Below are 22459 nucleotides of genomic sequence, written 5' to 3' on the forward strand. Positions count from 1 at the left end.
CTTCTGAAGCACTTCCAAAATACGTGTACACATATAAGTGTATGCTTTTTAGCAGTATGAAGTTGGCAGCATTTCTGTTGTATCACACTGGATAAAAATCAGGCCAGGTGGAGAATGACAAACAATTCTAGCAAACATTTAAATATATATGCAAACTGATGCACCAGTTCCCTGCAAGGTACCTCTCTCGCCTTATTTTACTTTTTTGTTTGTCCATAAGATATATGCAAAGGAATAATGCATGGGAGAAAATACTATGGGAAAAGTTGTATTATTAATTAGCAACTTGCATCTGTGCATAGCTGCAGTCCAACTATAAAAACTGAAAGTATACAACAGCTGTTCATCAATTAGCTTTTGATATGAACCAATATCATTTGCTATAAGGTATCAGTATGAAAACTAGAATTCTGGCAGAAATAAATTAAAGCAAAAGGTGACAGATATCACTTTTAATATCTGTGTTTTATTATACAAACACACACACACATTTGACAAAGGCATGTGGTTACTGTCAGAATCTTAATAGAATTTTGCAGAGCTCTGTTCTCTGCAGCAGACAAATTCATTTTAGACAATTTAATGGATGTCACTGAAGACCACATTCATTAAAATTCAGATCACATAGCTAGACATTACCTTTTCTCATGAGTCAGTTTATATCAGTAAAAGGAGAAAATGTGAAAGGAAGTAAGGCAACAGAAAGGTGGGGTTGGGACAGGATTCTGTTATGAAACAGAATGAAAAAATCAAGGGCAGTATGAATTTCTGTACAATTCAAATGAGCTGTCCAGGTACTGTGTACCTACAGTATTTCCAAGTCCCTTTCATTTCAGTGAATGTGCTCTAAGCATGACTAAGCCTACATCCAGCTCTGTATCAGTAAAATTGTTACACTAGAAGTTCAAGAGTCGTTTTGTTTTTGTTTTTGTTTTGAAGGCCTAATATAAAGGTTATTACCAGATAATAAGATAAACCTTCATGTTTATAAACTTTCAACACTCACTGAAATCTCTCCTTTGCTGGTACTGCAGCTTAGACCTCTTGCAAATGACATTTCCCTTCCTGTCGTCTCCTGTGTTGTTTACCAATGACAAAATCCAGGCTGAGCTGGTAACCAAGGAAAGAACCTTTCTCTGTTACCTATACCAGAGCCAAACTTCACTATCTTCATAGTATAACAAATGCATGGTGGCAGCATACGCAGCAAAATATAGAATTCAGACCTCTGCACTCCCCATGCATCAGCAATACTTTCTTGATTCTGTGACACACTTCCACTTTCATCCAGAGACACGCAAAGACTGCAGCAATTGTCATGCAGTGTAAATTGCAATCTGCATTCCTCAATAACATGTTGGCTATGGCGTGTCTGTGTAAGGCAGGTAGTGCTTATTTATGTCTGTCAAACAGCACAGCTCTTTTGTGCCATGCAGCAAGCTGTCTGCAGTTGTGTTGTCTTTGACTGGCCTGTGATCTGCAAGCAATGCGTTTTGTACCTCAATGAATTTTTTATTCCATCTGATCTTTTCATCTATGAGATGGTTAGTTTCTTTGAATGGTTGGTGCTGCCAGTACGTAGTTGGTCGGATGTTTGATGGGAAACGGGTAATTGTTTACGATGTCAGAATGAAGCACTTGAGCTGAATCCTTCATGTGGGAACTACCCACTGCTGGACTTAAGTGAGTGCAGGGCCAGGCACTGTGCCAATCAGTATAAATGTGTAGATGGGCCTCGCTATATCTTTTGTGTGGTCTGTAAGCCATGCAACACTGTGTTTGGTTTGTGTAGGATCAGTACAGTTCTCTTGGGGGGGGGGAGTGCTGCAGTATTTGGCGTGTGGGTTGCCATGCTATGTGTTTGTATATAGTAGTATCTGTATCATGTGTCTGCAAAGAAATATGCGAAATGCAGTGTCTGGCTAATGGTCTGCACTGCACGTCAGCCTGTAGTAATATGCAGCTGTAGCACCATGGTAGGTGCTTGCATGCACATAAGGTCTGTAGGCTCTTATCAGTCAGGGAAAACTACTATGCTAACATCTGTCCGAGACAAAGCAGCATAGCAAGGTGTCTTATACAAAGTCAGACTGTTGGTCCATATAGCTCAGGGTTGTCAACACTGACTGACAGTCGCCCTTCAGGGTTTCAGATGGGGAGCATACCCAGCCCTACCTGGAAATGTCAAGGACTTGTTCTTCCACTAAGACATGACCCTTCCAAACAACATAGTGTGTATGGTGACCATGTGCCATTACTTAAGTCAAGATACTTGTCTGACATGCCTAAACAGTGTTGTTAGTTTTCCATAGGCTAGATGTCCATATCAAGGTGTGCTGTGTGTGTGGAGGATTCCTAGGGCATGGGCCTGATGGCTTATGGTGCAGTCACCCTGCTGAAGCTAAGGAGCCATTAGATCAGGGTGGGCACCCACTTCCTGGGTGGGTGCCCACTTGAAAAGCCCCTGTAAGACCATGTTAAGTTCAGTGAAGGAAGAAAGGTGGGGTGCAAATATATTAAATAAGCGTCTGTCCTGATGACCTGAGAAACATCAACGTATTAAAAAGAGCACCGCCGTTTTGAGTGGTTTTGCCAGACAGTGTGGCAACATGAAGAGACAGAGGACAGGTGGAGAGGTGTGATGGATGGAAGCTGGACTCACAGCGTCCGTCCCCCCCGCCACCCCGTTGAACATGCCAGCCTAAGTTTGTTATCCCGAACTCCTTGACTTCCAAGCAGACCCCACCCCATCCCACCCATTCGCAATATGGTTCCTTCAAACAGGTGCAAGTTAAGCTCGTAGCCGCAGGGCGGCTGAGTGAAAGACTGCGCGCGTCCGCGGAGAGGCCGTTCGCGCCTCCGGCTGCTGCAGCCTGAGGTAAAAGCGCCCCTCCGAGGGCGTTTCCCGCCCTTCCTCCCCAGGGCCGTGTGAGCGCACCCACCTGCCGAAGGCGTGGCTGGCTGGCTTGGGGCGACGTCCCGCCTCCAGGGACCCCCGGGGAGGTGGGGGAAGCCATCTTCCCGCTCGGGGGCTTCTCCTTCCTGTCCTCCTCGCTGTCCCCGTGCGGCTCTCCTTCCAGTCCCGCCGTGCTGGGTCTGGTAGCAGCAGCCGCCGCCGCCGCCGCCGCCGCCTCCTTCTGCTGCTGCTGCTACTCCTCCAGCTGCCGGCCTCAAGCGGGCCGGCGCCAACGGAAGGCAGGCGCTGGGCTGCTCATGCCCCGAGGTCCCTCTCGCCTCTTCCTTTCACCTTCCTCCGTCCCGCCTGCAGCCGCCCTTCTCGCAGCAGCCTCGGCCAGAGGGGAGAAGGAGAGCTGGTCTCGTCGCCGGCCAAAACAGCACGCCCGGATTCCCTCAGCAGCCCGCCTCCGAACCTGCAATAGGCTGGACGCTGCAAGGGGGGGGGCGTAGAAAGAGAGAGAGAGAGAGAGACAGAGAGGATGGGAAGGGCGGGAAGAAGGGCACGCGACTGGTCGATGAATGACCTTCCCCGAAAAAGTCGGAGGCCGCCGCCGCAGCCGCCGCTTCGGCTCCCTCGCTGCGCCCTGGCGGTTGGAGAGCTGGGGCGCTTCTTCAGGCGCGCCGCGGCCGCCCGGCTTAGTGCAGCGCCAGCCTTCAGGCTGAGCCTCTTCTCTCTCTGTGTGTGTGTGTATGCGCGCGCCCGCGTCTCCGTATCTCTCGGGGGTGGGAAGAGAGCGAAGCGCACCAGCGCGGGGATTATTATAGGAGCTCTCTGTCCCTCACACGCACACCCAGAGGTGAGAGGAAAGGAAGGCTCAGCTGTGCATGAGGTCATGGACAGCTCCTTGGAATAAGGCTCGCTCCGTTGCTGCCGCTGCTGGCGTGCGGCGGTGGCACAAGGGGGAAACGGGTGGGGAGGCGCAGAAGGGGCGAGGCACGTTTCTAGGTGGGCGAGCGGTTTCCCACATGTTAATATTTCGGAAAGGAAGACTGCTGGGTGTGTGAATGGCACGAGTCCAGCAGTCGTGTGTGGCTGAGGACTGGAAAGAGGCGAGTGAGAATACAGGGCTATCCAGTCAGTGAAGAAAGGCTCAGGACCCCACCCCAGCACCTCGCAGGATTTCTGCCCTGCACAGTGACTTCATTTTTCCCCTCTCACGGCTTTGTAGGCGTCGTGAGCACACCCACGCAGAGGCGGTGGCCTGAGCGTGCAGCGGAGGTGTGGTCGCCAGGGGAAGGGCTTTCGCTGTCATGCTGCTGCTCGGCAGCTTCATCCCTCTTAGGGCAGGCGCACCAATGGAATAAACAGAAGCAAACGCCTCTCTGCCTGTGCTAGGTAAAGGTAAAAGGTAAAGGATCCCTGGACTGTCAAGTCCAGTCAAAGGCGACTATTTGGTGCGTTGCTCATCTCAACTTGCTTCAGGCTGAGGAAGCCAGCATTTGTCCACAGACAGCTTTCCTGGTCATGTAGCCAGCATGACCAGAGCGCACAGAAACACCTTTTACCTTCCTGCCGCAGTGGTACCTGTTTATCTACTTGCGCTGGCCTGCTTTCAAACTGCTAGGCTCGGACATAACAAAAGGAGCTCACCCCATCATGGGATTCAAACCGCCGACCTTCTGATCAGGAAGCCCAAGAGGCTCAGTGGTTTAGACCACAGCACCACCCATGTCCCATATGCTACTCCCATGGCGTTCTGAGTTATCTGAGCTTACTCCCAGATAACTTGGTACAGGATTTCTGCCTGAAGGGTCCATTTCATGGACCACATTATGGCTGCATTCCTATAGCCTAACGTACCTGGGAGTAAGCCCCATTGAACTCAATGGGACTTACTTTTGCACAGTCATGGGTAGGATTGTGTCATAAGCACAATTGTGGCATGGACTGTCTAGAGTCAGTAGTGCTATATCTGCTATATGAGCAGGGAGAGCAGCGAGGATCCTTGGCCTCCCCATCCCCAGCAGAGCCATCCCCGGTGCTCCTCCAGCTTGTATGGCAGCCAGCATTGGGCTGGGGGATCCTTTACCTGCTTAGCTGAGGGGAGCGGCAACCACAAACTCCTCAGCCAAGCGGTTAAAAGATGTAGAGGGAGGAACAAGCTGTATCGGCACCTCGTGGCTTTTTTCTCCCTCTCTGTATGAAGGCAGAATGGGATGGCGGTTTCACTCAGCAATACATCACTGGTGAAACTGCCACTGCAGTCCCTCTGCTAGCAAAACTTGCTAGAGGAAGTCGCTAGCAGAGGGACTCAGGAGCACTGGCAGTTTCAACAGCGATGAGTGAAGCCGACTGCTGAGTGAAGCCGACATCGCGGTCTGCTCCTCATACCGGTCCTGGGTGATATATTGTGATATCGCCCAGGCCTAGAGTCCACAGTATTTAGCTAACTGGGAACTACTGACATAGAGGATTAGTCTGCATGCACTGCATTTATATCAAATATGTCTTGGAGGGCACGTTCTGTAAAAGTTGTATTTCAATGCATTTTTTTACGGATGGAAAATATGAGTCAATTTCCTGACATGTTTAAAGTGGTGAAGATGACGTGAAATACAACAGAGTCATTTAGAATGCCAAATATACTCCTCTGTCCTCAGAGTATCCCTATGTTTATATTTTGAAACTGAACACAAGTTGGAGCATGGTGCATTTTTTTGCATCTACAGAATTCTAAATGCACAAATGGCTAATATATGCTACTGTACGTCTCCCCAGGTCATTTAAGCCCTTAATGCATGACACTTCAACAGCAAGGCTGTTATACAGAGCAGGTGCAGACTAACACTTCAGTGTATAAAAGACCAGTTCTGTGGAAGAATACAGATTTGAAAATTTATGGTGGAGAGTAGATCGGAATAGGAGCAGAGAAGGAAAAATGTATTGACAAGAGGATATAAAGCAGACAGCTACCTCCATCATAAATCTATTTGTTATGAACGGTGTCCCATTGATTTCAACAAAGATCAGCTCAGAGGTAGTGCCTGATGCTTTAAGAAAGTGTAAAAAGAGCGGCTGGCAACAGGAATTTGTTGGCATTGGCAGACTCTGCTTGGCTCAGCAGAGAGGGTTCCCAGAACTACTTGGATCAAGATATTTTTAAAGATCACATTATCTCGTTCCTAAAAATCAATAGTCACTACAGGACTGTTGGGTATGTTGGGATGTAAATGTATTCCATTCCACAGACCACTCACTTGATGCTTGTGTGGATGAGTTTCAAACCTGTTTTTCTGCCTTTCCCCTTTGCTTATTTTGTTTATACATCTGTGTATGTGTGTCGATATCAGTGTTAAACATACACATCCAGTTCAGGTCTTTACACAGATTCGCATATCTGCCTGTATTCTTCATTCTGCAGCAAACATCTTCAACATCCTTCTATTTCTTTTGGCATAGCGTAAATTTGAGCTTGGTAAGAACAACACATTCCCTAATTCTGAACTGGCTATTTGAAGCAAATGTCAGCAAGACCTCAAGTTCACGTGTTTCCCAGTGTTGCACACCTGGTAATCAATATTCGCATAGGAAGTAAGTTGTGATTGTAAAATTTCCTTTTCCTTTTTGCTATTTAAATGAATCTAAATTGATTTCCCCCCTCTATGTAGCAAATGAGCAGCATTATCTTCCCATAGCAATTGCCATCCTTTCACATTATGTAAAACATAAACTGCTGAAATGAGAATGCTCCATCAAGTGATGGCACTTCCATTATAAATATATTTTTTCTATGCTTAAAACTTTACAAATTTTAAACACACACACACAACTGCTGTAGGCTTCCCCCAGATTTATAAATATAGTGCCATCTGTAGGATCATTTAAACCCACTTTGGATTAATCTGGTCTCATGAAACCTTTTATTTATACCATCATCATTTGTTTGTAAGCCACCTTTCCATGCTCAAGGCAGCTTGCAACATCAAAGAAATCACATAATTCACTCTAATAGTCACAAAAATATAGCAACATTTAAAATTAATGAAAACATCTAATTAAATATACAATAAAATTAGACATTCCATACATAATTCAAAACAAAGTCTAATGCAAAAATAGTATTCCAAAACAAGCAAAAATAATGCATCTCCAAAATTAAATATTGACCCCCAACAAGAACTTATAAATAACACCCCCACCCCAATAGTCTCTAGACATCCTGAGAAGCTGGCTGTATTCCTCCCATCTTCCCTAATGCATTATCCACTGTTTGTGCCCGGGAGTTAAAATGTCCTTTCAAAACAAAAATGCTTGTTGACTTGGTTTCCCACCCCCATTAGAACAGTGATTTCACAGTCCAGTTGCTCTTTTTGGATAAGTGGCCTGCAACATTCATATAATCCACTTATTCTGAAACATTTCAATTATCAGCCCACAGAAGGTCTTGCACCATTACCAGCTACTTCCAGATCACTTCTTGCATAAGATGGTTACATAATCACAACTAACCTTCTCTTAAACTCTTTTTCTTTCCTGCTTTTTGTCTGTGCATCCCACTATAGAAGCATGCACTACATGCAGTGCCAAGAGCTTTTGTCCTATAGCATGGTTATATATAGACATGCCCTGTACAAATACATTTAAGAGTTCTTCCCAGGAACACATATCTGCAGAAAACCTCTCCCCAATCCTCCCTGTTGCATCTAACTGCTTAACCTACCAGGAGGAAAGGGCCATGGTGGTTGTGGTAATACAGTCTAACCAACTGATGCTTATCCAGCAGTCAGTCCCCTTGAGTTACCTCTAAAACAGGGACGGTGGACCTGTGAAACTTCAGATGTTGTTGGACTCCCATCAGCTCATCAGCATGGCCATAAGTTAGGGGTGATGGGAGCTGGAATTCAACAAATTCTGGACCACAGGTTCCCCATCCCTTCTGCAGAATAAGAACTATGGATTGCAGATCCATTGTTTGCACATCTACTCAGATGTAGTCTATACACAGTCCAGTGGGACTTACTCTCAGCTAAATGTGACTCACATTTCAGTCATACACATGGATATTTACTGAACAGCCATGCTTTTAAGCATCTTAACCTGACACTGGTGAATATTGGAATTGTTTCAAAGATTGTATACATTCAAAACTGGCCTTTGCTAAGAATAAAGGTACCTCAAAGTAAACTTGAAATAAAAAAAAACATTTAATGCAAGATAGATCACTGAGGGAACCGTATGTTATATGTTTATTGTAGGCAGAGGCTTTGATTTAAAAGCCTCCTCTAGTGCTTTATTTTTTTTGCAATTGATTTTCCTTCCTTCACATAAGGAAGCCTAAAAGCTGCTTTCAGTATAACTTTGGATGATGGGCATCTTAAAGCCTGAGCTTCAGGTTCTGTGTTGTTTTAGAAATCCATATATTTTCACTCTCAAGCAAGCCTTTGGAAAAAACTTGAAGGCTGGCTGACTTGTTTTGGGCATAGCCAGGATTTTTGTTGCGAGGGGGCAGGCCTTTTGTTGGGGGGGGGGCAGAACCCTAGTTTGCTATGTATTTTTATTGATTGGGGACAGCTTTCCCTCCCTGCCCCACTTGGCTATGCCCATGAGGGTATAACTGATATTAATGTGATGTGCCTGCTGCAACCATTCTAAAATGATGCTGATCTGTATTATCCAGTTTTTAAATATGATTGATAACCGGGCAGTGGAAATCCCAAACATCCAGTAGGATGGCTGGGTAGCTGACTTCTTTATTAACTGGTTTATCTATGAGTCTGTATCTCACTGACTTCAACAAACCCTGGCAATTTTAAACTAGGCATTGCTATTGCTGTGCTTTATTGTTAGTTTTTATATGTTATTTGCAGTCTGGCTTATTACTTGTAATGTTATTGCTGACCTTCTGATTTTAGCCTCTATAAATTCCAGAGAGGAGTAGGTGCATCAACATGTAATAAAGGAAGAAAGAGTGCCCTGTAGAGTTTTAAAGAATAACAAATTTGTTGTGGAATGAACTGGCATAGGCAAATGATAAAGGCAAACATATAGGTTGAAATCAGCGTGGAGGGGGGTTGCGGCGCTGAGAGCTGCTTCACAGCCTGTGGAGCGAAGCCGCGCTGCTGCTGCCGGTGAGCGCTGATCCCTTTTCCTGCTAAATTACGGATTCGGACGAAAAGCAACTAACTTGTGAGTAAAAGACTGAGTCACTTGAAATTAGAGACTTTAAAGGAAAAATCTAAATTGGCTTGAACTTGGCTGAAAGCGGAGAGACGTGGAAACAGGAAGTCCGTCTTCCGCAGCCATTGAACTTGAAAAAAGCAATCAGCTGGAGGAGTGGAGGCTGAAAGAAAGAGATTCTAAGCTTTACAGATCTAAGCATCTATTGAACTTGCATCTTAAAGTAAAGACTTTAAGCTAAAGATTTGGGATTATTACTTGCACTTGACTTTCCTCCTTTTATTGGATTACAAATTAGAAGGTGAAACCCAGAGTCAGGAGCTGCCTGAGCACTAAGGGAGCTGTCAGTACTGCAGATTTGGATACTGTATATTGGAACTTGCAACAATCTGAGGGTATTGAGACCTTTTAAATTTGAAACACTCTTTTTGGAGATAAATAAGCACTGTCTGTAACAAAGTGACCATTTATAAACTCTGCTAAACATTTGTATTTGAAGGTTCTTGGACATTAAATTAGACTCTGAAAGGCATTTTAAGCTCCCTCTAGAGGATTGGATTAAAACAGTGACTTTACATGCACATTTTACTTTCGATTCCCTTGTTTGCTTGCTCTGGACCTTTCCATTCCCATGGGAATAACTCAGTGTGACCTTGACTGACAGATAACGTTGGAATGAGTGGCACAAGAAAAAGAGGGAGAGCCAAACAAACAACTTTAACAACTCTAACCTCAGCCTCGCAGACACGTAGATCATCTGTACCTACTTTGCCCTCAGAAGTAGAGGGAGAGGGTGAAGCAGAGCAGTTACAATTGGAAGATATGGCCTCAGGAGTATCTGTTTCTGTTCTAGACAAAATTTTTGAAAAATTGGAAGCTTTGGACAAGAAAGTAGATGCGCAATCAGCAAAGATTGACAAAAATACAGAATGTCTAAATAAACTAACTACACAAGTGGTACAGAATGCACAAGCAATTGGACAGTTAACGGAGGCCTCAGCAGAAAATCGGAAATTGGCTGAGGACACCAGACAAAAATTAGAAAATTTAGAGCAAGAGGTAAGACCACTCACTAAACAAGTTGGGGAACATCAGATTTATCTTTCTATGATAGAACTGCGAAATCGTGAGAATAACTTGAGGATTAGATCATTACAAGAGGCAGAAGAAGGACATCTAACTGAGTTTTTGACCAAAGAATTCTCCAAGTTCTGGAATTTGGAAGAAAAGGACTTTAAAATCGTGTCAGCTTTCAGACTTGGAAGATTCATAAAGAAGGAGAGGCCCAGAGACTGTTTGATAACATTGAGATCAAAGGAGGAAAGGGATAAGATCTTGGGCCTACATTTCGTAAAGTCACTGGAGGTTTTGGATAGAAGAATTGAAATCTATAAAGATATCCCAAGACTACTGCTGGATCTTAGAGCCGCCTATTCTGAACTTGCTAAACTACTAAGGAGCAACGCAATTCCATTCAGGTGGGAATTTCCCCAAGGAATATCTTTTACCTTTAGAGGGAGAAAGGTTAAAGTAAGAACACTGGAAGAGAGAGACAAATTCCTGTCTACATACGGAGAGGACCTTCAAAAAGGAATTGAACTACCTTCTGGGCCTGAGGCAACGCCAGTACCAACACCAGCACCTGTGGAACCTGAAGATCCTGAGAACAAGATACCACCCCTTGAAAAATAACCAGATAATTCAGGATGTCTCTGCAACTGTTGAGCTGGAATATTAATGGTTGTAACATTCCGGAAAAAAGGAAGAAAATATTTCATATATTAAAAAAAGAACAATTGGACATTATTTGCCTACAGGAAACACATGTGACAAGGCTCCACAGAAAAGTGTTAATAAATAAAAGATTGGGCCAGGAATTTATATCATCGGACAAAGTTAAGAAGAGAGGCGTGGTGATATATGCGAAAGAGAGCCTGTCACCTAAATTCTTATTTAAAGATGAACATGGAAGAATTTTGGCAATTGAGATACAATACCAAGGAGAGAAATTGTTGATATTAGGAATCTATGCACCTAACGAAGGGAAATCGGAATTTTACAAGAAGCTGCAGGACACAATGCTGGATTATCTGGACTACAACAACATCATAATGATGGGAGATATGAATGGGGTCGTATCAACTAACATGGACAAGTCACAAAGTCAAAATGTCACAAAAGACGGCAGACTACCTAAAACCTTTTTTGAAATGACAGACAATATGGATTTGATTGACATCTGGAGGACAAAGAACCCACTAGGAAGAGAGGGAACATTCTTTTCTGAAGCCCAACTGACCTGGACAAGAATCGACCAAATATGGATTTCTAGAGGCCTGGCACCTAAGGTCAGAAAAGTGGAAATCTGCCCAAAGACCTGTTCCGACCATAATGCAGTAAAGATGGATATGATACTATTACCAACTGGATCCTTTAGATGGAAGATGAATGACAATTTGTTTAGAGATCAGGAAATTACCAAGAAGGCCCAAAAAGTTTTGAAGGATTACTTTGAGATAAACATGAATAATATGGTGGAAAAAAGAATAATCTGGGACGCAAGCAAAGCTGTAATGAGGGGATTCTTGATACAACAGAATGCAGTAAAGAAAAGAATACAAAGTGAGAAAAAAGATAAGATCTTGGATAAAATAAAAGAATTAGAGAAGAAATTAAGAGTGAATCCGAAGTCACAGCCAACTCTGAGAGAAATTAAACTTTATCAAACACAATATTCTAAATTGATAAATCAGGAAATTGAATGGAAGGTTAAATTAATGAAACAAAAAACGTTTGAGTCGGCGAATAAATGTGGAAAACTGCTAGCTTGGCAGTTGAAGAGAAGACAAAGATTAAATACTGTTACAAACTTAGAGGTTGACGGAAAAAACATCCAGAATCCAGTGGATATTAGAAAGTGTTTCCAGAGATACTTCAAAAAATTATACACCCAAGGGCCGCAAGACGATGTAGAGATTAAACAATTTTTGGCAAAAAACGGACTATCTAAATTGTCACAAGAAAACAGGACAATCCTGAATTCTAAAATAACACGACAGGAGATCGAACAAGCCATCCAGAACATGCAACTTGGCAAATCCCCAGGACCAGATGGGCTGACCTCCAAGTACTATAAGACATTAAAAGACTATTTGATACAACCTTTGATGGAGGTCAGCAATGAAATTATGGAGGGGAAGAGGGCACCGGAGTCGTGGAAGGAAGCGTTCATCACATTAATACCAAAGTTGGAAGCTGAAAAGACACAACTTAAGAACTACCGTCCCATCTCTCTTTTAAATGTGGATTACAAAATATTTGCAGACATTTTGGCAAATAGATTTAAAAAAGTTTTAAATGAAGTAATTCACAAGGACCAGGCCGGCTTTCTCCCAGGTAGACATCTGTTTGCTAATACAAGGAACATTATTGACATTTTGGAACTTTTGCAAACAGATATAAATACAAAAGCAGTTTTAATTTTTATAGACGCGGAGAAGGCCTTTGACAATATCTCCTGGAAATTTATGATGGGAAATTTAAAAGAGATGGGAGTGGGACGGGGTTTTGAGAATGGGATTGAGGCGATATATTCAGAACAGAAAGCTAAACTGATAGTTAATAATGTGGTTACAGAAGAGTTTAAAATTGAAAAAGGGACACGACAAGGTTGCCCTATTTCCCCTTTGTTATTTATTTCGGTTCTGGAAGTGCTATTGAACATGATTAGAGGGGATCGGTTGGTGGAAGGAATTCAGGTCGGTCAGAAACAATATAAATTAAAAGCTTTCGCAGATGACCTGGTTTTGACCTTGCAGAAGCCAGAGCCTAGTACGAAAAGAGTATTACAATTGATTAATGATTTTGGTCGGGTGGCTGGATTTAAACTAAATAAACAGAAAACTAAGGTTTTGGGGAAAAATTTGACTGATACAGAGTCAGAACGGTTTCAGAATGAGACGGAACTTAATGTGGTTAAAAAAGTAAAATACCTAGGGGTAAACATAACAGTAAAAAATCTAAGTCTATTTAAGGACAATTATGAAAAATGCTGGACAGAAATCAAGAGAGACTTAGATAGTTGGTCAAAATTGAAACTTTCTTTGTTAGGCCGAATTGCTGCAATCAAGATGAATGTATTGCCAAGGATGTTGTTTTTATTTCAAACACTTCAGGTTTTGGACAAAACGGAGTGCTTTCAGAAGTGGCAGAGAGACATTTCTAAGTTTGTCTGGCAGGGCAAAAAGCCCAGAATTAAGTTTAAGATATTAACCGATGCAAAACAAAGAGGGGGCTTCGCCCTGCCAGACTTAAAGTTGTATTATGAAGCCGCAGCGTTTTGCTGGCTAAAAGACTGGCTACTTCTTGAAGACACTGATGTGTTAGATTTGGAAGGGTTTAACAATGCCTTTGGATGGCATGCATATTTATGGTACGACAAGGTTAAAGCAAATAAGGCCTTTAAGAACCATATTGTCAGAAAATCATTGTTTAATGTCTGGACAAAATATAAAGACTTGCTGGAAAATAAAACACCAAGGTGGCTTTCACCTTTGGAAGCCAAGGCCCGAAAAAGACCCAATATGGAGGCTAAATGGCCAAAATATTGGGAAATACTAGAAAAGGATGGAGACAATTGGAAATTGCAGAGTTTGGAGAAAATGAAAGACAAAGTGCGAGATTGGTTACATTACGCTCAGATTAAAGAAGTTTTTAAAAATGATAAGAAACTAGGGTTCCAGGTGGAGAAGTCGAAATTGGAAACAGAATTGCTAGAACCAAAGATTAAGGTACTCTCAAGGATGTATAACTTGCTGTTGAAATGGAATACACAAGATGAAATGGTTAAATCGGCTATGATAAGGTGGGCACAGGACATTGGGCATAATATCATGTTTGAGGACTGGGAGAGGTTGTGGAGTAATGGATTGAAATTTACTGCATGTAACGCTCTGAAAGAAAATGTAATGAAAATGATTTATAGATGGTATATGACCCCAGTCAAACTTGCCAAAATTTACCACCTGTCTGATAATAAGTGTTGGAAATGTAGAGAGGGTGAGGGAACGTTCTTCCACCTCTGGTGGACTTGCCCTAAAGTGAAGGCGTTCTGGGAAATGATTTATAATGAATTGAAAAAGGTATTTAAATATACCTTCACTAAGAAACCAGAGGCTTTCCTTTTGGGTATTGTCGGCCAAGGGGTGGCAAAGAAGGACCAGACATTTTTTATGTATGCAACAACAGCAGCAAGGATACTTCTCGCCAAACATTGGAAAACTCAAGATTTACCCACACTGGAAGAATGGCAGATACAACTGATAGACTACATGGAACTGGCTGAAATGACCGGCAGAATCCGTGACCTGGGAGAAGAGAGGATTGAGGAGGACTGGAAGAAATTTAAGAACTATTTACAAAAGTATTGTAATTTGAGTGAATGCTAAATAAGATGCTAGATTAAAATAACTGAGCACCACTAAATTTAGAAGTTTTTAAGAAAATAAGTAAGACTGTGAAAATTTAGCTCCTTCCGAGAATTATAAGATTATGAAATATAGAAGGGATATAAGAATTTAAATAAGATGATAAATTGCTGACAAAATGTTACAACGATGAAAGTGGGAGCGGGAGATGTGAGGAAGTCCAAAGAAAATGTGAAAATATGTTAAGATAAATGTTATATTGTTTATTATGTTTATTTTTATTGTAAAACCCAATAAATTGCTTTAAAAAAAAAAACATATAGGTTGAAATCATTCCCACTGAAATTGAAGGGAATTTTTAAATGTTTAATTGTTGACAAGTATCAACACCACCACAGTGATAAAATAAATGAATAAAGGAACTGTTTAATTGTGGAAAAATCACATTCTTACAATGAAGGTTATACCATTAAGGTGCAAGTTTTCTGCTCAAACGGAAGACCCACTCAATTCAGTGGGACCTGCTCCAAGGCAAGGGTGCATAAAATTGAGCCTGGAAAAAAACACATTAATTAAGAAACCCAAGCATAAGGCAAAAAGCATTTTCACATATTACCTGTGATTTATATATACCCTTCATCACCCAAACATGCTAATTTCATCTTGAACATAGAAAGGAGTATCCTTGCAAGAAGTCTGTTCCTGTTGTTTTCACTATTAGCTGCCTCCCTTAATAAGTAGTTATTCCTTATTGAAGTAAACTAATTGATTTTGTTTTGCATTGTTTTATTGATCTTGTAATGCACCTCATCAACTGAGTAATGTTCTGGTGGAATGGTAGGATAAAAATATTTTCAATTAATATTGATAGTCAAATCTCATTCCTTTGACATTTTTCCAGAAGGGTCTTCCATCTATTTGGGGAACAGAATGTCCAGTTTTGGAACAGATGTTTGAACCCCTTGTTTTTCTTCATTGGAATAATATTTTCTAGCTGATTTGAATGTTATTCTTGAACAACATTGAAAGGAGACTCTGAATATTGAATTTGTATTAGAGTTTATGGACCTGAACTATGGATGGTGAACTGCATCCTTGCTGAGACGATTATATGATAAAGACTTCTGTCATAAAACAGCTGTCAACATGAAGCATATCCGTGATTGATCATAATTGTGGGCCTCGGCTGACCAAAAGCATTTTGTATTACTCATCCATCAATTGCCTCCAAAACAAGCTTTTATATATCTAATCATATCCAGCCTTGTGCTAGATCACTATCTACTTCTTGTTGTTGTCTTTTTCAGAGGAATGCTGGACTAGTCATTCCCTTCCTTCCTAGAAGAAAATCAGTTCTGTATTACTGCCATTCTTTAAATGAGTCATCCTTCAGTGTCCAAGAATCAGCTCTTTTACACTAAGTTGCTGCATCACACACAGTCATTCATTATAGGTTTATTCCTACAAATGATGCGCCAATACAATGGTGTTGTATTGGAGCATCAATAGCAGGTCTTATCCTCTTCTATATGCATGTATACCAGGAATGGATCTGATTCACATGCCTACTGGCTGGGCTCAGGATTGTTTCTAATGATTTGCTCATATATGATGGAATAGCCAAGTAGGGTGGGTGTCTTTTAAAAAAAGAATAATTAAATTGTGTCCTGAATATCAGCAATCTAATATCTTCATATCCCCCTTTTCTAACTTTTTTCCCCAAAGGACTCTCCACCAGCTTTTGCCTTTTTCCTCAGCCAATAATGGTGTGAAAAAGGAGGGAAAGGATAGGGATAGTATGATGTTGGAGAGCAGAATAAAAACTGATTGATATGCTACTGAGTTTTGGATAAATCAGAATCAGGACTAAAGGCCAGGAGTACTAAACTAGGAGGAAGCACTTGAGGTTGTGTCCAACTGACAGTAGAACCACTGAAATTAATGGAGCTAAGTTAGTCATTAATTTCAGTTAACCTACTCTGCGTAAAACTTTACTATTTTGTTTCCTTTTTGTACCCCATCTGGCAATAATATCTTTCATGACAGAAGTAGTATAGTGGGACTGGATTAATCACAATGAGAACTTCAGTAAACCAACCAAGACAATCCAGAACTGGAATGAAAAGTTGGTGACTCAAAGATTCCGGTTAGGCCTTCCAGGGCCAAGAAAATGCAGGGGCTAAGTTATGGGATAGAAAGTAGACCATGAAAACTTGCCAGAGTGTGCTTCGTTGTGCTATTTCATCGCTATTGAATATGTACAAATACTTGCCAGATGCTAGAGAGTGGGCAGTTCCTGGCACGAAAAGTACTGAAGGGAAAAGGCCAAACAGAGAGGAAGCAACTAACCTCAGGCGTCTTCCACAGCTAATGGGAGGAAAACATGTACATACAATAAAAGAAATAATGAAAATCTGAAGGAACTGATGTATAAAAAAGTAAGAATGAAGGCAAATCCCTGGTTTCATTGCCTGCTCCTTGGGCTTCTTTATACATAGAAAATATTGTAGGCCAAAAACAGAGTATATGCACCTCAAAGGGTGTGTAATGAGATCAACCTGATATCTCCAGGTTTGCCAATTGTTCCACCCTCAGCAGAAGACTCTTGCTGCAACATACTGGGCTGAGTACTTAGCAACTCAGGTTTATCAAGCTTGGGCCGGCTCCTAAATTGCAATGGTTTTTTGTGTGGCTCCTGCCATGTTTACAAGCAGCCACTGTCTTCTAAGCTCTATCTCTCCTTTCAACCTACTTCAGTCTCAGTGAGGCTTTCAGACTCTTGGTCTCTGAATATGGTTTTGGACCAAAGACAGCGAACAAGTAGAGGCTTAATTCAGACATGGAGATGTTGTGGATGGAGAAACCAACCTGGTTGCAACCAGCCTTAGATAGGGTTGAACTCTCCATGAAGGACCACATAGAGTTTAGATCTCTTGGACTTGCTATAACTGTGGAAGCTTGAGAAGCAGTGGTGGCCAGCAGGTTAGGCTGGGACACCACCTACAGCTAGATTTAATCTGCTTGGTTGAGGTGCTTGTGTTTAATCTTGAGTCACTTGTAGTAGTACTGGAATAAGCCACTAGAGGGAGAGGGAGATGCAGGGACCTTTTAACTTCTTTCCCCTGTGCCATTTGCCAAGATACAATAAACTGACTGTAAAATTGTCTTGCCACCAGCACCACCAAAAGAACCCAAGAGTGGGAGTAGAGTGCCACTGAAACAGTAAAAAACCCAGATGAACACTTGTGGATATATAGGCCTCAGCAGTAAACTTTGCATAACCACAATTTAGGGACATGTAAACTGCCTTTCTGCTAGTACAATATCCAAAGCAGTACATAATTCAAATGAAGGAGAATTGCTTCTAGTTTGTTATTCAAAGTTGTATCTTTGCTGGGGCTTCAAAAAGTAGCTTCCATTTAGGGGAAAACTCTACTCTCCTGATGCATTGGAGTCAATGGAATGATTTTGCACAAGGCCACAAATGAATTTAGCTCTTAGTTCCTAAAGTAATGGAAGAAGTTTAATTCACTAAATGGGGTTTTTTTTTGCTACATTTCGGGGAAGTAACAGGCACAAGGTATGTAGTCACACATTAATAGATCTATCACACTGGGTTTCTGAATTATTTCTTTACCATGAATTGCTATGTAGCTTTGTGCAAATGTTGGGACACGGGTGGCGCTGTGGGTTAAACCACAGAGCCTAGGACTTGCCAATCAGAAGGTTGGCGGTTCGAATCCCTGCTCCTGCTAACCTAGCAGTTTGAAAGCATGTCAAAGTGCTCCGGCGGGAAGATAAACAGCGTTTCCGTGCGCTGCTCTGGTTCGCCAGAAGAGTCTTAGTCATGCTGGCCACATGACCCGGAAGCTGTACCAATAAAGTGAGATGAGCGCTGCAACCCCAGAGTCGGTCATGACTGGACCTAATGGTCAGGGGTCCCTTTACCTGTACGCAAATGTATTGATAATTTTTGACGTGTCTTGATCTGCAATACCTGAGCAACATTACAGAAAAGCTGGGGAGCTGTGTATTTCAGTGCATTATGTAGATCTATATCTCCATGATGCCATATATTCTGAGCTTCTGTGCAGGAGAGAAGCAAACAAGCCTTCATGATTTATGTTGTACCAAAAGCAGCAAAGATATATTAAATTTGGCACAAAGCCCACCCTTTTTGCCACTAAGTCTAGTCAAAGCCCTAAATGTCTAGGCTACAAGGAAATTCAGCTCAAAAATTAAATATCAGCTAACCTTTATGGAACGATTTTTTCTTCTCTCTACAAGACCTCACTGATGCAACCACTGGAAAAAGTGGCCCGACAATGTATCATTCTGGAATATCCTAGACAAGTCAGCAGCACTCTTGGTCGTTCCAAAATTTGTCAATGCTGTGCAAAGAATGTGTCTTGGTTTCTCTTAAGATTTTCAGTGTAGCACAGCTGACAGAGACTCTTTCTAGCAAGTCTGATGCCTGTTTGGCCAGGAAATAAAAAACAGCATTACCCACCACTGCCACCGCCAAATGGAATCTTAAATTTTCTTTGTGTGTGTGTGCTTTGTAGGGAGATACAAAATAGTAAAAACAGTAGCTTACTGTGTCAGCATAAGTATTCATGCATTCCAACCACCTTATTTTGAAGTCAAGAATTAAAAAATATCTAGTCACATCCAATACAAACAAGAGCCCGAGACCTTCCCAAATCCCAGCAATAGCAAAATCACCAACTAAAACTTGCCCCATGGAGATCAACACAGAAACCTTACCAAGAACATTTTCCAGCACTTCTGCAATATGCCCCAGTTGGCTTTCTCTAGTATATCCTCAATAGGTTAACAGCTTCAAAGGAAGAACAGCCAGCAAGGCCTCTCTCCACCTGTGTCCTCCTTGTACACATCTAGTGCAGTAAGATCTCATTTCTAATTATCCTATCTGTATACTGAATGGTAATTCTTAAATGGTAGCATTATAATTATAACTATTATTTTTAATTGCATTTATATCCCACCTTTTCTTCCAAGGAGCTCAAGGCAGTATACAGCGTTCTTCTACCCCTTCTCATTGAATCCCACACAACAAGCCTGTGAGGTAGGTGAGGCTGTGAGGCAGTGACCAGCCTAAGATCACCTAGTGGTTTTAGTTGGATTAAGACCTGGTCTTCGAGGTCCTAATCCAACACACTAAGCACTATGCTACACTGGCTCTCTGGACCATGTAATTTAACATTCATTTCTGTTTTCCAGGACGTCAGCTACAGCGGGGATATTATGAGAGCACGCTCAGTTATAAAACTTCCTAAGAGTTTAGCCTGCGCCCCTCCCCTGCATTTGCCCCCATCCACATCAAACCTAAGTTAAAGAAAAATTAAAACAGTACTGAAATATTTTAGCAGTGGCTTGGTAAAGGAAACTGCATTGGCATTGTGCGCCGCCTAAAAAAAGAATGTTTTCTACAAGCCTATAAATCGCAGGGCACCTTGGCAAAGCAACTCCTACATGTCTGCGCTCAATTCTGTTCCTCCTACAGTACACCAGCAACTCTTGACTAACAAAGGAAAAAGTGAGAGCCAAGGGCTTGGGTGTGTGGGGTAGTTTAAAATAAAATAATTGCAACAGTGCCAGCTGTGCAGAGGAAGTTGTTTTTTGTTTTTTTTTAATCCAATGCATTAGACCCCAGTCTCTGTTTCTAAATTGCCTTTTGGAGACCTCTTCTTCTTTTTCAGTTATAGTGTGTAATGGTAACTTTATGAGAATTGGCATCCATTTAGAACATTTGTCTTAGTTTATTTTTACATTTCAATCAGTTCCTAAACAACTATTTGTACCCCATAATAAATTCTTTTGAGCAAAATCAGAGAGATGATGCAGCCTATTTCCTGTGCTCCCATTTACACTGAAAAGTAAGAGCAAGAAAGGATTTAATAAAATGTTCTGAGAGTACAAGAGGCAAAGACATTGCTTTCATTTTCAATGCTAAGATGTACCGGTAGATTGGCTCTCTCAGGTCTACAATAAGGATTCTTTGGGTCTGGAGAAAGAAGCCTCACCCATCTTAGGAGGTGTGCAACACAGCAAATTAATCTGTACAGGACTGTATAAATTCAGCAAATTAAGTTTAATATAAAATGGTCCCCATAAGTTTAAATGTACAGTTCTATTTTTACATTAAGTTTATTATTCTACTTTACTTCCACACCCACAACTTCAGCTCTTTTTCGCATTCTGCATAGGAGGGCATGCAAAACTTGCTGCTAACGAAGAAATTACCTAATTTTGAAAGCAAGAGGCGGTCTCATTTCTACAAGTCATTAAGAAAGTGTCAGAACTCTCATTCTTTATTTCAACAATAGATACCAATTAATGATGAAGATTTAGCCTTTTTATTTGGATCATACTTACACCTCAGTTTTTAAAAATGCATTGTACAAAAAACCTGGGACAAATACATATAAAAGCTTGCTTAATACATTCTAAAACAAGGCCAAGTAGCAATTCAAATGACTGTATTAACAGGAATGCACAGTGTCTTTATTTGTGTCCCTTAATATTACGAAGCAAAGAGATCATTTCTTCAGAAGAACAGTTTAATTTCTTTTCTAAACAGCAATTCATACAAGTAAATTAGATGAATTTAGTCGTCATCAGAGAAATGGATATGCTTGCTTATCTCTTGTGTCTTCGCTAGCCTCATTTTTTCAGCTTTTGCAATCAGCTGTAGAAGAAAAAAAAGAAGACCAAGAAGCGTTTTTCTAATTACCCTGTATTGTCATTTTAATTTATCATGTGTCAGAGAAGATGAGGATTAACACTCAAACCAACATTTGCAACTATAACCTTCATAAAACAAATGTAGAACCCTGCTGATACTGGAAAAGACTGAGCAAATGTTAAGAAATTTTTAATTCCCTTTATTTGAATGGAAGACATTTAAATTGTTGAGAGCCATAGATCTTATCTTTGACAACACCATCCTCATTGTTCCTCTTCAGAATTGTAACATTTAATTAGCAAGGTACTTCTCTAATGCAAAAACACAGTGGGGCTATTCAGCCATTAATCCTGTATCCTTAAAATATTTGCTCTTTAAAAAAATAAAACTTTGGTGGAAAATGTTAATTTTAATGTTTGAAATGAAGACACAGATTCTAAAAACACCCTATTACAACCAATTGCAACAGGTTAAGGTAGAATGCAATAAAAGAACACTTTAAGAAAAAGCACCACTATCCTTAGAAAAACAAAATGACTGACATCCAATCTCTGAAGATGGTTTGGAAACTTCAACTGGTCCAAAATGTGGCATCCTGATGGGGTGAGGCAGGCAGCATTGATGACACCATCGCTATGCAAGCTTTACTGATTACCAATGCATTTTCCTACAAGCCCCAGCCAAAATCACCACTGGTCAAAGATAACAGGAGTTGGAATCCGATGGATGGAGGGCCACACGTTCCCCACCTATGGGCTATGCATACCAAGTTTACAGTTTATACCAATGTGAACCTGTGGTCGGAGCGTGGATTGATACAAAATACAAGCAAAGAGGATGACTGATAAGCTTTGTGAACAACATGGGATAAAGAAGGCACAGTAGACCAAATCATGCCTCACACAGTTCTCCAACTAACAAGGGAGCAGTGTGTTTTGCTCGCAGCTAAATAGGGGATTTAATATTTTTTAAAATGGGGGGCTAGCTAGTGTGTTTCTCTTTGTCCCAGCAATCCTGCATTGATAGCTGCACAGACTTTTGGGGTGGGTGGTGCATTCCAGTGGTGGGTGAAGCCAAAGACAAAAGTGGATGGCGCAATATAGGAGACTGACATTTATACAGTTGGCTACATTTCCACCACACAGAGTTTACTATATCCTCTATTGCTCTTCCCCCAAGCAAACCAAGGGAAGTTATCACCATTGAAATGACATTTGGAGTTCTGAGAAACAAAATTTTGCAGAACAC

At 41.4% G+C, this 22459-nt stretch overlaps 2 protein-coding genes across 10 annotated transcripts in view; both read right to left on the bottom strand.

Moving 5' to 3' along the window:
• Positions 1-3777, bottom strand: part of ANK2 (ankyrin 2) — a gene marked incomplete at its 3' end in the record, with an annotated part of 313486 nt that extends 309709 nt beyond the window's left edge. The window contains exon 1 of one of the 2 annotated variants that reach the window (XM_081020238.1): positions 2943-3777. In XM_081020238.1, the coding sequence (XP_080876364.1) occupies positions 2943-3017 (75 nt within the window). In that variant the 5' untranslated portion in view covers positions 3018-3777. The remainder of the gene's footprint in view (positions 1-2942) is intronic. The other variant, XM_081020247.1, reaches the window with a different exon arrangement.
• A 17039-nt stretch (positions 3778-20816) lies between these two features.
• LARP7 (La ribonucleoprotein 7, transcriptional regulator) overlaps positions 20817-22459 on the bottom strand; it is a 28209-nt gene continuing 26566 nt past the window's right edge. For all 8 annotated transcript variants that reach the window (XM_081020312.1, XM_081020311.1, XM_081020316.1 and 5 more), the window contains one exon: positions 20817-21214. In XM_081020312.1, the coding sequence (XP_080876438.1) occupies positions 21134-21214 (81 nt within the window). In that variant the 3' untranslated portion in view covers positions 20817-21133. The remainder of the gene's footprint in view (positions 21215-22459) is intronic.

Source organism: Podarcis pityusensis (assembly GCF_964106645.2).
Source record: "Podarcis pityusensis genome assembly, chromosome: 9".
Taxonomy (NCBI): Eukaryota; Metazoa; Chordata; class Lepidosauria; order Squamata; family Lacertidae; genus Podarcis; species Podarcis pityusensis.